Consider the following 16,779-nt stretch of genomic DNA (forward strand, 5'->3'; position numbering starts at 1 on the left):
AAAAAAAAAAGTGTGATGCTGTGTCCCAAGTTTTCAAATCCTTTTTGGCCTGTAATACAAAACCAACATGTTTAATGTCCAAACTGAACCTTTTTTTTTTTTTTTTTAAATATACACCTATTCTGAATTTGATGCCTGCAACATACTCCAAAAAAACGTTGGGACAGGGGCATGTTTACCGCTGTGTTACATCACCTTTTCATTTTAACAACACTCAGTGAGCATTTGGGAGCTGAGGACACTAATTTTTGAAATTTTGACAGTGAAATTCTCTCTCATTCTTGCCGGATATATTATTTTAGTTGCTCAACAGTCTGGAGTCTCTGTTGTCGTGTTTTGTGCTTCATAACGCACCACACATTTTCCGTGGGAGGCAGGCAGGTCATTTTAGCGCCCTCACTCTTACTACAAAGCCATGCTGTTGTAACACGTGCAGAATGTGGCTTTTGTCGTCTTGCTGGAATAAGCAGGGACATCCCTGAAAAGCACGTTGTCTGGATGGCAGCATATGTTGCTCCAAAACCTGAATGCACCTTTCAGCATTAACGGAGCCTTCAGAGACGTGCAAGTTACTCATGCCTTTGGTACCAACACACCGCCATTCCATCATAGATGCCGGCTTTTGAACTTTGTGCTGGTAACAATCTGGATGCTCCTTTTCCTCTTTAAAACACAGAGGACACAACATGTACAATTTCCAAAAACAATTTGAAATGTGGACTTGTCAGACCACAGCACACACTTTCCACTTTGCACCAGTGCTGAGCTCAAACCCAGAGAATGCTGTGACATTTCTGGATATTGTTGATCTAGGACTTTCGCTTTGCATGGTAGACACAGTGACGAACTGCGTTTACCAATAACAGTTTTCCGAACTGTTCCCAACCCCATGTAGTAATGTCCTTTACACAGTCATGTAGAGCCCTGCACTCCCGTGGGAGTCCCGCGGGACCCGCCGCAAAGCAGTGCGGCGCGGGACAAATTTTGAAAGCTCATTGCGGGCGCGGGCGCAGGCAGGAGTGCACATAAGCTGCAGTCCCGCTAACTAAAAACGTGTTTAAAATAAAATTTATAAATTATTAATTTATGTCTATCATATATAATTTGTGCTGGATATTTTATTTGGCATTAATAAAAACACTTTAAGATGCCTAAATTTGCAGAGTGTCAGATTGCCAGATTGAGTGAGGAATGGCATCTTAAATTTGCCATTGATCACCCTAACGGGCAATCCTTTGATCACTCTAATGACTCGCCGTTCACACCCAGCCTCCAGTGACCCACACTAACATGATGCCTCAATGACACCTTAGATGAGCTGGTCATCAGAATTCTGATTCTGATCCAGGAGAGGATAAATAACTCTCGTACGTTTCCGATTCCATTCCTCTTCCGTGTTTGAGATCTCCGATCATGGCAGAAGAGCAGAGCTCCTTTACTGAAGCTCACAGTGCTTCAAAAGTAAGTGCTGCTTTAAAAAGAGGTACATTTACCGTTAAAAAGTCAAGAGTCCTGAAATCGGACATTTTAGTTAGAAATGCTTTACAAATGTAAACTGGGTTAGCCTAATGTTTTGTATGGCTTAACAATAAATATACCAAATTTCCACTTGGAATTACGTGCTCGCCTGTCTTTTTTTATTTATTATTAGAGACACTGACGAAGGCAACAGCCGAAACATTTGTCTCCTCCTGCTGCTAAAAACAACTGAAAAGAAATGTAACTAAAAGAATAAGTTCAAGAGTGCGATCCATCTCTCCTTTCACACTAATTATTCATAGGAGACGCACCACGGGAGAGCGCATACTTAAATGATTAGCCTAATTAAATAATTATTATTATTAGGTCTACATGCTGCCATTTCAACATTCCGAATTCAGAAACAAGGTAAATAATAACAAACGTGAATGTGAGCTGTAGATATTTATGCTCAAATCCACTCAAAGTAGGGGGCGGGGCACCATCACGCTGTGTCAAGACAAGAACTTTCGTGAGAAATAACGCGAACGTCTGCATCATGCGGGCAGGACCGGGACAAAATATGGCAGACGCGGGCAGGAGCGGAACTGAAAATCATAATTCTTTGCAGGCGCGGGACTGAAAAATCATAATTCTTTGCAGGCACGGGACTGCACAATGCGGGCACGGGCGGGACTGAAAAATCCGACCCGCGCAGACCTCTACGGTCATGCATGTTTTTAATGCAGTGCTGCCTGAGGAATCACGGTCACGGGCACTCAATGTTCATTTTCAGCCTTGCCCCTCACGTGCTAAGATTTCTCTGGATTCTTTGAAACTTATAATATTATGGATTGTAGACTGGTGAAATAACCAAATTGTTCTTAAACTGTTGGACTATTTACCCATGCAGTTTTTCACAAAAGTTGTGAACCTTGCCCCATCCTTGCTTGGGAATGACTGAGCCTTTTGAAGTTAGCAATTAACTTGTTTAACCTGTAGAATGTTCCGAACAGGTGTTTTTCAAATTGAAGAAAATTAATTTAACTACTTGTGACCCATATTTTGAAAAATTTATTTCCTATACTATATAGCACCATCTTCATTCTTGTTGCTTGCATTATTCCATGTGTGAAATATAACCACCAAGTTCCAATTGGAAAGTTTATAGATATAAGGATCTGGATAAAATTGCTAAAATTAAAAATAAATATTTCATTGTCGAAAAGCATAAAATCCAATATTAAGAAGCAGCTAATGACATGAATTTATGCATGTGTAAACAGTTATTCTAGTACTAGATACTGTACATCCCAGTTTCATTTGCCAACAGAACTCCCCCCATTATGAAAAATAAAAAATAAATTTAGGAGTGTGTATATACAAATAAATACAAATGGATGCAAAGTTCTTTGCACCAGAGAAAATTCTGCTGACATCATCTTCAGAAAACTCAAATGATGCTTTGCTTGACTTCATGGCTTAAGGGCTTTTTCATGGAATCTGGTTCTGTTAATTTACCTTTTTGATGCAGAAGTGACCTTGCTTTCTTTGTCAGGTACAATGTGAAAGCAAATTCTCTCCCAAGTCCAGCACTGGGGTACCAGGGTCAACAATGACAAATGCTGGTTCTTCCCCATAAAATCATCAGTTAGATCCTCATAACCCTTCCATTGGATGCACGCTCAACATTGTGGCTGGCTAGGTCTTCTGAAATGGTGACAGACCCATGGATGTAAAGCTTGTTTATGCCTTCTCTGAAAACACATCTTCAGTCTTTACTTCAAAGTCACTTTGTTCCAACTCAGTACTGGATTCAGCAGGGTTACTGACAACCTCAGAATCACATCTTGGGCATCATTTCATTCCAGGATTCACAGCTGCATCGATTCTTTTCGCAAGAGATCAGCCAGTTCAGTTGTGTTTTGTGTTTGTTGAAGGGACCACAACATTTTCTCTGGTATTCTTCAAAATCAGTCACGTTAAACCAGTCTGTGATGAATGCACATATAATTTTTGGCACCAGCTCCACATAAACCCATTCTTCTTTTGATGAGCACTACATTGTTTGCTGTAAAAGTGTTTCATTTAGTTGTTCCAACCTTATTGGTCGGACTTAATTTGGCAGTCTTCTTCAAAACTTGAGTATGCAAACAGAGCGAGTCAAAATTGATTCCAATGATGGTTATTGCACAAGACACAATGATAATTTGGAGACTACTGGGCCCGTTTTGTTTTCACAGGATTTTATAGATAAGATCCCCAAATTCCCGTGGCATCAGATCCACAATTAAATTTACAATAATTCTCAGCAACAGAAAAATGTCTACTTGTAACTGGTTTTTGGAATATTCTAGGAACATAGGAGAATTCCTCATTGCTTCCATATTGATGGCAAACCAGTAACATTTTAGGTATAGGGTTTTACAGAAATAGAAACAAGACAACCCTGTGGGTACATTGCATTTGTTGTGCAAATTTTATTAGACCCATTGCTTACACCATCTCTCTACACTTCATCAATGCTGAATTTTACACTTTTTAAGAGACTGGTAAAATTGACAAGGTTTGACAATTTCAGCAACAAAATCTTCTGCTTTTTTTTTTTGAGAATAAGAACTAGTGGGGTTTTACTGGCGACACAGTGGTGTAGTGGTTAGCACGGTCACCTCACAGCAAGAAGGTTCTGGGTTCGAGCCCAGCAGCTGGCAGGGGCCTTTCTGTGTGGAGTTTACATGTTCTCCCGTGTCTGCGTGGGTTTCCTCCGGGTGCTCCGGTTTCTCCCACCAGTCCAAAGACATGCAGGTTAGGCTAACTGGTGGCTCTAAATTGACCGTAGGTGTGAATGAGTGCGCAAATGGTTGAGAGGAAAAAACCTCTATAATAATCCAGTCGAAGGCAACAGGAAACCACTACTGTAATGTTTCCTTGAGACGTTGATGGCTGAAACCGTCAGAGCGGCCACGTCACTGTAGTGATATGCCAAAATGGATGGATAGGGTTTTACCAAACACGCAGCACAATACAATATACAAGAAAGAAAACAGAGGTACACTCACTGTCCACTTTATTAGGAACATCTGTGCATTCGCGCACATAATTCATGTGGCAGGTGTGCAATGCATAAAACCATGCAGATACAGGTCAAGAACTTCAGTTATTGTTCACGACAAATATCAGAAAGGGAGGGAAAAAAAGGAGATCTCTGACTTTAATTGTTGTAGGTACAATACACAGCCCGTTTAAGAACTACAACAGTCCCTTTAAGGACTACAACTCCCATCACCAGCTTCCACGTTGATCTACATCACGCGTGGGCAGGATCACCGTCACATCCTCCATGAAAGCATAAGAAACCCGGAAACTCCTAGCTCCTCCTCTTTTGGCGCCGTGATTTCAACACGGACACAGGGAGGAATCGCTCACTCCACGAGCAAACCCAAAAAGATGTCTTTTCTTTCTTGCAAGAATCAGAGTTTCGTGCTTTTCTTTGTTTACCTTTGGCCACGTAGACTAAGATCGTGCGATTTTCAAACTCAGCTTGAGTTTACAACCGGTTTTTCATTTGTTCCTTATAAGTACGTACAACACTGCAACCAGGCAGTTATTTTAAAGTTAAGAAGCAACTGGATCCTTTTTAACTCAAAAGCTGTGCACATTGTTTAATCAGAGACTTTCTTTTCATCACGAGCGACCACGTGTCGGATCAAGAAGTTCTCTGCGCCTCACGGAAGCGACTCACGTGCTCCACAATGGCAAAACTCCAAAAGTCTCGGAACATCTCTTCATAATCTTGCTAGAGGCAAGATACTGAGTAAGACTTGGCATTCAGGAAAAACCTAGTCTTAGGAATTAGCTTTTATTGAAGTAGTGTGAATTTAAACTCATGTTTAATTGTTACACTATAGACACGCAGCGTGTTGAATTGATTTATTTTGTTTTAATCTCTCAATTGTTTAATAGATAGGCTTTGCATGCTTCTCTTTATTCCTTATTAACACCTTTTGTCTTAACACCACGAGGTAGGATCCTTGGGCCTTAGCTAGCCACATACGACTAATTCTTTGTCTAATTAGCAACCAAAGCTAGCTCACCAGGCATCACAAACACCTTAGCTAAACACACGGCTAATTCTTTTGTTCCATTAGCCTCCAGGGCTAATTGTATTGTCTCAAGGGATCACAAGGCCTCCACCACGTGGAGTTAGCCACACAGAGCTAATCTTTGGTCTCTAACACGTGGCGGGCCTCCCCCACACACACACCTTTAGCTAGCAACCAGAGCTAAATCCTTCGTTCTCAAACCCCACGTGGTGACACATCTTCCTTAGCTAGCATTCCTTTGTCTTAGCTTAGCCACACGAGGTTAATCTAGGCCTACACGAACACGTGGTCACCAGGCCTGACACACACACAAACACGTGGTCACAGGCCTCACCTGGCCTCACAAATACACCTCAGTTAGCATCCCACGCTAGCTTCTTTCTTTTGCTAGGCCATACCACATGGTCAACTCCTCCCCCACAAACACATGTGGAGTTAGCTACCAGAGCTAATCCTTTTTGTAGGCCACACACAAGGTCTCTCTCTCTCCACACACACACAAACACACCTTTAGCTAGCAACCAGAGCTAAATCCTTCGTTCTCAATCCCCACGTGGTGACACACCCTCCTTAGCTAGCATTCCTTTGTCTTAGCTTAGCCACACGAGGCTAATCTAGGCCTCCACACGTGGCCACATGTCTCACAAACTCACCTTAGTTAGCTTCCCTTTGTCTTACCTTAGCCACACAAGGCTAATTCCTTTGTTCTCCTCAAATCCCACGTGGTGATCCCTACACCACGTGGACACACACGAACATACCTAGCTAGCATCCCATGCTAGCCTTCTGCTCAGGCCTTAGGGCCTTTCACTCACACACACCACACACACATCTCACTGTTTGTATATATTTCAACTGCCATTATCCATTTTTATCTTTGTTATAATAAATTCATTTATTATTGAAACTGTGTTTATTTGTGTTCCAATATCTTTGAAGTCCCCAACCTCCAAAGAATTCTAAAAGGTGCATATGATTTATGCAATATGGTAAGTGATCATAATAATTGGAATTTACCATAATTTAGCTGTTTGGTAATTTATTATTAAGCACCAAAATTAATGGTATTAATTAATGAGACTGATTAATGAGACTGATTCCATGAGTGATTTAATGATATGAGACTGATTCAATGAAAATTATTCACTGAAAACAATTCAAATGAGACTGATTCAATTTTAATTATTAACCTTCAGATTTAATGAGATTGATCACTCAATTACCCAAATGCACCCACATTGTGGTATGGCTGTTGGTGCCAGATGGGCTGATTTGTTTTTCTGCTTACCATGATTGTAAAGGGTGATCAAGTTTCTATATCTTTCCTGGTAGCTTGAACCAATTTGGCCATTTTCCCCTGACTTCTCTTATTAACAAGGTATTTCCCACCCAGAGAACTGTTGCTCACTCCGTGGTTTTTGCACCATTCTGCGTAAATTCTAGAGACTGTTGTAAATCTCAGGAAATCAGCAGTTTCTGAAATACTCAGACCAGCCCATCTGGCACCAACAGCCACGCCACAGTTAAGGGCACAGATCATTTTTTTCAACATTCTGATGTTTGATGTGAATATAAACTGAAGCTCTTGCTCTGTATCTTCAAGAGTTTATGCACTGCGCTGCTATACTGCTGATGCATTGGCTGATTAGATAACTGCATGAATGTGTAGGTGTACCAGTATTCCTAACAAAGTAGATGGGTAATGTATATAGTTTAGATAATTTTTTAGAATTTTTTTTTTTAAATGCAGTAAAACTGACCATTTTCTTAATTTGAAATCTTATAACTAAGAGTAGAAGCAATATCTAGTGTCCACAATGGCAGTACGGTCATCAATAATGTAATGGTCACAAAATTTCAAGTGTCTCTCAACTGATCTACTGATACTCATACTGATCTTTTTTATAAGCATGTGAAAAGTGCTTCAGAATAATTTTTGTATAAATCTTGCATTTCTGCCATTTTGTAGGGCATATTAAAAAAAAAAAATCAAATCACAGATGCAGCCTTGCTATGAGCTGGACTACCCGAATAGTGCACAGACTCTGGCCAGAAATATTTACAAGAGCACGGCTTTGCAAGATCATTAAAACTTAAGCCACCGAAAAGTCAAGATTGATTAATTTGTTGGAAAAAAGTCATTATTATTTTTCAAATGCATCATATTTTAAGTGCCGACAGACAGATTTCTACAATACGAGATTTATCAGTCCTCTGTACCAAACTTTGCCAAATTCTGAGATCATGGTACAACCACCTCTGGGTGAGGTGATATGGAATGACCCTTTTAGAAGTGTTTCATTATCCAACTGATACTTGGGAAGGCACTTGTGGCTGTAAAAGGGGCTACCTTTAGAGGCGGTGAATGAATGAATGAATGAATGAATGAAAAGTGGACCTCCACAAGTCAGATTCCTCCTTTGGAGCAATTTCCAAACACCTAAAGGTACCACAAGCATCTGTGGTAGATAGAAAGTAGATAGAAGAAAATGATTTGTGCACTGAAATGAAGGGGGAAAAAATAATCATATCTGGGCAAGGAGTCCCACAAGCCTGATGGAGCTCATTTTAAAATGATCTCTCATGAGAATATGTTAGATACCCCCAACTGACTTAACACTTTAAAGAATATGGTTACAGGAGATGTGTGGAATTTAGAATGAGTGGAGAATTATTATTATTATTTTTTTTTTTACCTTGTGTGTATATAAAGTTTTGTGCTCAACTGTAGTCAGAAAACCAGTAGAAGAGTGTTGTCCACTCACACTGGTCAATGGAATTTTGGCGTTTCACAGATACAGAAGCAACCACAAGAAATAAACTGCATTCGGAACTGGTCATTACTGTAAAAGCCCAAGCTGACTCCAAGGACAGGGCTCCCTGGAGAATAAGAAACTCTCCAAACAGGAGACAGACAGAAAACAGGGACAATATCAGTTATGAGATGTGACTTTTGCAATGATGTGCCTCAGAGCTGGAAATGGCCATGCTTTATAAGGTCTGAAACTGATAAGCAGGGTGACAGGAGAGCAGGATACATGATTCATCCATACCTGACATTTGAGACACGCAAGGCTTCACTCTCGGTCCTGAAAGGCAAAGAGAAATAATAGCACTGAAAAAATTGTTTTTATAAATACAAAATGTACATTTTCTAGAAATGATATAAAACATGCACAAGGATGGATAAAGCCACTAAATGAGTGGAAAGAAAACTAGACTAACAAGAGTAAATGATTAGAATACAGTGAATCAGGACTGCAGTGGATCCAGCACAAATCCCATAAACAGTGGGCACAAAGCAGGAGAATTCACTCTGGTTGGTATGAGTGTCCATCGAAGGGCACCATTCACACATTAATCCTCACCTCGAGGCGATTTAGTATCTACACCTACGCTGGTGCTTGAAAGTTTGTGAACCCTTTAGAATTTTCTATATATCTGCATAAATATGACCTAAAACAATCAGATTTTCACCCAAGTCCTAAATATAGATAAAGAGAACCCAGTTAAACAAATGAGACAAAATTATAATACTTGGTCATTTATTTATTGAGGAAAATTATCCAATATTACATATCTGAGTGGCAAAGGTATGTGAACCTTTGCTTTCAGTATCAGGTGTGACCCTCTTGTGCAACAATAACTGCAACTAAACGTTCCCGGTAACTGTTGATCAGTCCTGTACACCGGTTTGGAGGAATTTTAGCCCATTCCTCCATACAGAACAGCTTCAACTCTGGGATGTTGGCGGGTTTCCTCACAGTGTAGCAGATAACTGAAACAATCTTTCAAATGGTGATACAAGCACCAAACTTGGCACAAATACTCCTTAGACATTATTCTTTTGAAAAAGTATGCGGGCCACCTGAAATTCAAGATGGCTGCTTATTTTCAAGATGGCCACCGCTGCAGACTTGAAAATGGGATATAATCTGGCCACTTTGACCGATTTGAATGATCTTGGTGTCTAAAAGTAGGTTTTTGACTATGAGAAATCTAAAAATCCCACTCTTAACCTTCTAGGGAGCTCCTTTCTGCCATTTCTAGCAAAAATATGATGAAAAAATATACATAGACCAGAACATATCCTACAAACTATTTTATTTATTTGTTATTTTTAAATGCACAACTGGAATGTTTAGTTATGGTCAATGTTTGTCACTACAGAGTGCAATGAGTCAAATACAGAGCTCACAAATGCACTGTTCACCCCAGCAGTGAGCTGCATGGTTTCACTTGTCCTCACATTTGCAGCTACATAGCAGGTGAGACTGAATCGGTAGCATTTGCACCTTCCACGGCATTCAGATTTGCATCCACATTTGGTCAGCTGTTGGCAACTCTCGGCAATAGGTGGAAGCGTTGTCCAGAAGACCTTCCATGTGCCTCCACTCTTTGTCCATCCCCAGTCAGCAGGACTTTGTGTTTCTGGTTGGCGCAGTGTTGACTGACTCCATATACAGCCTGCTTGATAGGCAGCGTGCTTTGCATGCTGAAGTAGTGCTGCTTGAGTTGGAGGGATGGCTTCATATGGCCTCTGCTTTCGAGCAAACATATCCAGCCTGGCATCATCAACACGTGCAACTGTACTGGACCTGTCATACATTGTCACCACAAACTTCTCCAGGACCTCCAGATCATCATCTACTGTTGGTGGGTACTGGCTGAGCTTGGCAAAGACATCAGAAGCTTCAGCATACACATCCCAGGTTTGCCATGCAGACTTCTTCCCTTTGCTGCAGAAGCCCGATACAACATCGCAACCAGTGAAGGCATGGAAGAAGAGTATTCCTTTGCTCTTCTCCAATCCTAAAGAGAGGTGTAGGTCATGTACAGGAATCCATCTCAGGTTTCATCCTTGGCCAAAGGCCACCCACAACTGGTGCAGACCAATCCCTTGAAGGAGAAGCAGAACACTGATTGCTATGACGAGGACATCCTCTACCTCTACTGCTACACCCTACACCCCAAACTATAATTATTGCTACAGTCTATACAAACATGCATGCTAGCTATGTTAGTGGACTATTTTACAAAAGGCCAAGAATAAGGCAAAAGTAAGCTTCTGAGTGATTTTATTCTCCCAGATTTGGATTCTACATGGTCAAAAATGTATAATTTGATGCCAGAATCATCCATATCAGACAAGTCTGTGCATAGTTATGGCAAAACAATATATTTCTGTACTGGACATGGCGGCCATCTTTAAAATGGGCAGCCATCTTGAATTTCAAGTGGCCCGCATACTTTTTCAAAAGAATAATGTCTAAGGAGTATCTGTGCCGAATTTGGTGCTTGTATCACAATTTGAAAGATTCCTCTGAAATATTATGTTATCTGCTGCACTACATGAACTGCTTGCTTCAGGTCCTTCCACAACATTTTGATTGGATTAAGGTCAGGACTTTGACTTGGCCATTCCAAAACATTAACTTTATTCTTCTTTAACCATTCTTTGGTAGAACGACTTGTGTGCTTAGGGTCGTTGTCTTCCTCCATGACCCACCTTCTCTTGAGATTCAGTTCATGGACAGATGTCCTGACATTCTCCTTTAGAAGTCGCTGGTATAATTCAGTTCATTGTTCCATCAATGATGGCAAGCTGTCCTGGCCCAGATGCAGCAAAATGGACCCAAATCATGATACTACCATCACCATGTTTCACAGATGGGATAAGGTTCTTATGCTGGAATGCAGTGTTTTCCTTTCTCCAAACATAACGCTTCTCATTTAAACCATAAAGTTCTATTTTGGTCTCATCTGTCCACAAAACATTTTCCAGTAGCCTTCTGGCTTGTCCACGTGATCTTTAGCAAACTGCAGATGAGCAGCAATGTTCTTTTTGGAGAGCAGTGGCTTTCTCCTTGCAACCCTGCCATGCACACCATTGTTGTTCAATGTTCTTCTGATGGTGGACTCATGAACAGTAGCCAATGAGAGAGAGGCCTTCAGTTGCTTAGAAGTTACCCTGGGGTCCTTTGTGACCTCGCCGACTATTACATGCCTTACTTTTGGAGTGATCTTTGTTGATCGACCACGCCTGGGGAGGGTAACAATGGTCTTGAATTTCCTCCATTGTATACAATCTGTCTGACTGTGGATTGGTGGAGTCCAAACTTTTTAGAGAGAGATGGTTTTGTAACCTTTTCCAGCCTGATGAGCATCAACAACGCTTTTTCTGAGGTCCTCAGAAATCTCCTTTGTTCGTGCCATGATACACTTCCACAAACGTGTTGTGAAGATCAGACTTCGATAGATTCATGTTCTTTAAATAAAACAGGGTACCCACTCACACCTGATTGTCACCCCATTGATTGAAAAACACCTGACTAATTTCACCTTCAAATTAACTGCTAATCCTAGAGGTTCACATACTTTTGCCACTCACAGATATGTAATATTGGCTCATTTTCCTCAATAAATAAATGACCAAGTATAATATTTTTGTCTCATTTGTTTAACTGGGTTCTCTTTATCCACTTTTAGGACTTGTGTGAAAATCTGATGTTTTAGGTCATATATATGCAGAAATATAGAAAATTCTAAAGGGTTCACAAACTTTCAAGTGCCACTAACTGCATTTTTTTTTTTTTTTAAGCGAACACAGACAAAAACAAGTTCAGGATCAAACCCAAGGCCCTGGAATTGTGAGGAAGCAAATGCTACTCGGTGTGCCACCCAAATGTGTCATTTATAAGGGACTCCGAATTTTTCATTTGTCACTTACGATGGACCAACATTTAATCTACCGTACTTGGCCCACATCAGCTCAAGTACTTCTCTCAGATTTAGAATTTGATTTGAAATACATCACTTCCATGTGACACTTCAGTTTCATGGTCCAAAGCAGTGTTTTTTTTGTGTGTGGTTTTTTTTTTGGGGGGGGGACCAATAACTAAATAACTGATGACCAATAACTCATTTTGGGCATCACACTAGTAATTTTCCTACTGTTACAGCACTCAGGATGCAGCCCTGCATCTTCAAGGCATTTCTGAGACAGTACAGTGCACGTCTGTTGATTGTGCAGCTCAATGAGAATTATGATTGTGTGCCGTGTGTGAGAAATTAGATCTGGTAAAACAGTGTAATACACAATTACAAAAGATGGTGCAAAACCTTGCTCCTGAACAAAGACTTGGAAGCCTACAGTACAACTACTGGAATAGCAATATTCACATTTCTGATTATAACCCAGAGCATGTACAGTCTATAATTTGCCAGTTAATATCACACTGAGTCCCACGAGGCTTTCTGGGTATGAGGGGCCACGTAACGTTAGAGGATCCTAATATTCACACCCGTGGCAGCCTGAGCACTTCAACTTTTCTTGCTCAGCCAGATCCATTTCAATAATTCACAAGCTGTATGCATCTTTGAAATCAGGTTCTGTCAAAATTCAGCACTTCTCTGAAAAATGCTGTAAGGATTGAAACTTTCAAACATTTCTGGAGGAAAAGAAAAAAAAAAAGACAGGAAAAGCTTGATACCCTTCATACTGTAATAAGACTTGGCTGTGTGGTCAGACAAAGACCTTTCTACTGCCAGACTAAAGGCAAATTAAATAATTCGCTGTTGTCTCAATATTTTGTATGTCACCATGACGCAAACTGAAAACTGTTTTTCTTTGGATAAAAAGAGAAATACTGGACTACATGTTGGATTGCCTGCATCAAACATCTCATAAGCATCACACTCAGGGCTGGTGCTCAGGCAATGTCTCGAAACAATGCATTTTGTTAATATCAGCGATTCAGATCGTTGCTCTGTCGAAATGAAGTCTATATGCAATCAGTTCATTGGAGAGTTTAAATGGCATAAGGTCAGACTACTCACTTTTTTTTTTTGACAAACTGTCTAATTGATTAACACCAATGATCTAGACTGTGAATGTTGAAAAGGGAGTGATGAAATTTATTATACTGAAAAACTAAAGTTTTTGCTATTTATATACTTGTTTTCCAAATATTGAAAATATAGAAGGCCTCCAGACAGGACCTATTTCTGCCAACATGATGAGCAAACCTTGTTTTAGAAGAGTTGAAATATTTTCCAAAATGCAATAAAACAATTCTGTGATGTGTTAGTTCACGTGAACGGACAAAAGTACAAAGAAAACATTTTCATAGTTTTGCTGACCAACTTAATTGTATTTTGTAAATATAAGAAAAGTTAGAATTTGATGCCTGAAACACTTAAAAAAAAAAAAAAAAAAAAAAAAGTTGGGACAGAGGCAAAATAATCCTGAAATGTTTATAGGATATTCAACTACCACCATTTTGGAAGATTCCACAATAAGCAGGGTAATTGGTATCATGATTTGGTATAAAAAGAACATGCACCAAAGGCTCAGTCTTTGCAAGCAAGGATGGGTCGTGGCTCACTCCTTTGTGCCAAAATTCATGAGAGGATCGTTTGTCAAGTCAAACAGAACATTTTCTCAACGCAAGATTGCAGAGAATTTATGTCTTTTAAAATCTACACTACATAATCTTGTGAAAAGATTCAGGGAATTCGGAGACATCTCAGAGTGTAAACAGCAAGGTTGGAAACCCCTGTTGAATGTGCGTGACCTTGAAGGCCTCAGGCGGCACTGCCTGAAAAAACGTCATGCTAATGTGACAAATATAGCCACATGGGCTTGGAAGTACTTTGGAAAACTGTCGTCACTTAACACAGTCTGCTGCTGCATCCAGAAATTCAACCTGAAACTGTATTACACAAGGAGAAAGCCATTCGTCAATCCTACGCAGAAACACTGCTGATTTCTCTGGGCCCGAACTCATCTCAGATGGATTGAAAGATGGTGGAAATGTGTGCTGTGGTCAGATGAGTCCACATATCCGTGTGTTTTCAGGAAAACCGGATAGAGTTCTCAGTGCCAAAAGGTGAACATGACCATCCAGTTTGTTATCAGAGAAAAGTGCAAAAGGCAGCATCTGTGATGGTATCGGGAGCATCAGTGTCCACGGCATGGATGAGCTGAACATGTGTGAAGGTACCACTGACAATGGAGGCATATACTGGGATTTTAGAGACACGTTGCCATCAAGGCAGCATCTCTTTCCAGGAAGTCCATGCTTATTTCAGCAGGACAGTGCCAGGCCTCATCCTGCACGGGCAATAGCGTGGCTTTGTAGACAGAGTGCGTGTGCTTGACTGGCCTGCTGACAGTCCAGATCTGTCTCCTACTGAGAATGTATGGCGCATCATGGAGAGGAGAATTAGACAAATACGGACTGTTGAGCAGGTGAAGTCTTATCAAGCAAGAATGGACAAAAATTTCAATTGCAAAACTGCAGCATTTAGTGTCTCTGATTCCCCTACGATTAAAAAGTCTCAAAAGGAAAAAAGTGCTGCAACACAATGGTAATAATATCTCTGTCCCAATGTTTTTTGTTTTGTTTTTTTGAGTGTGTTGCAGGCATCAAATTATCACTTTGTTTACATTTATAAAATACAATTAAGTTGGTCAGTAAAACTATTGAAAATCTTTTCTTTGTACTTTTGTCAGTTGAATAAAGGTTCACATGAATTAACAAATCACAGACTTTTGCTTTTATGGTATTTTGGAAAACATCCCAACTTTTCTGGAAATGGGATTTGTACACATTCTTGGTCTCCCACCTGTCTTGGCTTTGTGTTCCATCAACTTTTCTTTTTTCAACATATTTTTAGGTCTCTACACTGGGCAATACATTTCAGGATTTGGAGTAGATCAAAACCAGGCCAAAACATTTTCAGATGCTGGTCTGATATAGTGTAGCACTATGAGGTGTGATGAGAGCCTACGAGCCCGTACAGTGGCATGCAGTATGAAAATGATATATACTGCAAGATCAAACAGGCAGTGGGCCATGTTTGGCCTTGTGGTTTAATGTTCTTGAGTGAGTTGGTGTAATTTACCAATTTTTTTTTTAAAATAATTGTTCCAAAATGAGCTCAGTCCAATGAAGGCATTTTTCTTCCTTTTTACTCTCCTATTCACCATTCTCAGGAATTCGCAACATACTGAAATTACCATTGCACATTCTTTGAAAATGGCTAATGGTTTATGTTTAGATGATAAGCATCCTTGCACACTGGTCTGTATGTTTTTTTTCACCATCTGCTACACTAATTTAAAAAAAAAAAAAGCAAAAATCTTAAAAAGTCATGCTTATATATATATATATATATATATATATATATATATATATATATATATATATATATATAAACAACAACACGTGCCTGACATGACAAAATAAATAAACATAACTACCAGGAACAAGGAAGAAAGTGTTTGTCATTCATTAATTAAATCTTCAGTAATCGCTTTATCTGGGTCAGGGTTGCATTGGGCTTGTAGCCTATCCCAGGAACTCCGAGCATTAAACCCTCATTAAATGCAAATTTCAGAGGGGACATGGTTTACAGCATAGTGAGCTTTGTTTAATAGTCAGTATCCTGCCAACTCCAGGAATAACCATGTTCTACCTGTCCAAGCCTCCTCCTGAGACATCTGCCTAACAGATCAGTCTGCAACTCTCTTCTGGTTAGAGATGACGGAGGGGTCACTCCAATTTCCAACACATTAATACAAAACTAAAAATTCTGTCTATTGACTCATAACATTGGCAATTAAAAAAAAATCCAAATCACCTTCATTATGTGAAGAAAATGAGCTCAATAAGTTTATAGTGTATCTATCTGGCACATCACTGCAGTGACGTGGCCACTCTGACAGCTTCAGCCATCAAAGTCTCTTGGGAGGAACTGCAGTAGTGGTTTCCCGTTGTCTTCTACTGGATTATTATCGAGGTTTTCTCCTCTCAACCATTCACAGCTATGGACAATTCAGAGTAGCCAGTTAACCTAACCTGCATGTCTTTGGACTGTGGGAGAAACCGGAGCACCCAGAGGAAACCCACACAGAAAGGCCCCCGTCGGCCACTGGGCTCTAACCCAGAACCTTCTTGCCGTGAGGCGACAGTGCTAACCGACTGCACTAAAATTCTGACTTGGAGAACAGCGGTTAAGAGGTAATTCAAGCCAAGGTAATTGACATTTTCTTCATTTGTCACAGAGTTTTATCCAAGGTGACCAAGTGAATTGTGCCTGTGTAAAGGTCAAAGACATTTAACATAACAGAACCTTAAAAAGTAGACAGCCTTTCGATTTCATAAAATCGGTGAAATTTAGTTCCCTCTGAAATTTGGTCATTGTGATGCAT

At 40.1% G+C, this 16,779-nt stretch overlaps 1 protein-coding gene across 3 annotated transcripts in view; it reads right to left on the minus strand.

The window, feature by feature from the left end:
• Window positions 1-16,779, minus strand: part of iqsec1b (IQ motif and Sec7 domain ArfGEF 1b) — a 514,186-nt gene that overhangs the window by 330,150 nt on the left and 167,257 nt on the right. For all 3 annotated transcript variants that reach the window (XM_060910459.1, XM_060910458.1, XM_060910462.1), the window contains exon 2: window positions 8,615-8,650. In XM_060910459.1, coding sequence (XP_060766442.1) covers window positions 8,615-8,650 — 36 coding nt within the window. The remainder of the gene's footprint in view (window positions 1-8,614; window positions 8,651-16,779) is intronic.

The sequence above is a fragment of the Neoarius graeffei genome, chromosome 26 (assembly GCF_027579695.1).
Source record: "Neoarius graeffei isolate fNeoGra1 chromosome 26, fNeoGra1.pri, whole genome shotgun sequence".
Taxonomy (NCBI): domain Eukaryota; kingdom Metazoa; phylum Chordata; class Actinopteri; order Siluriformes; family Ariidae; genus Neoarius; species Neoarius graeffei.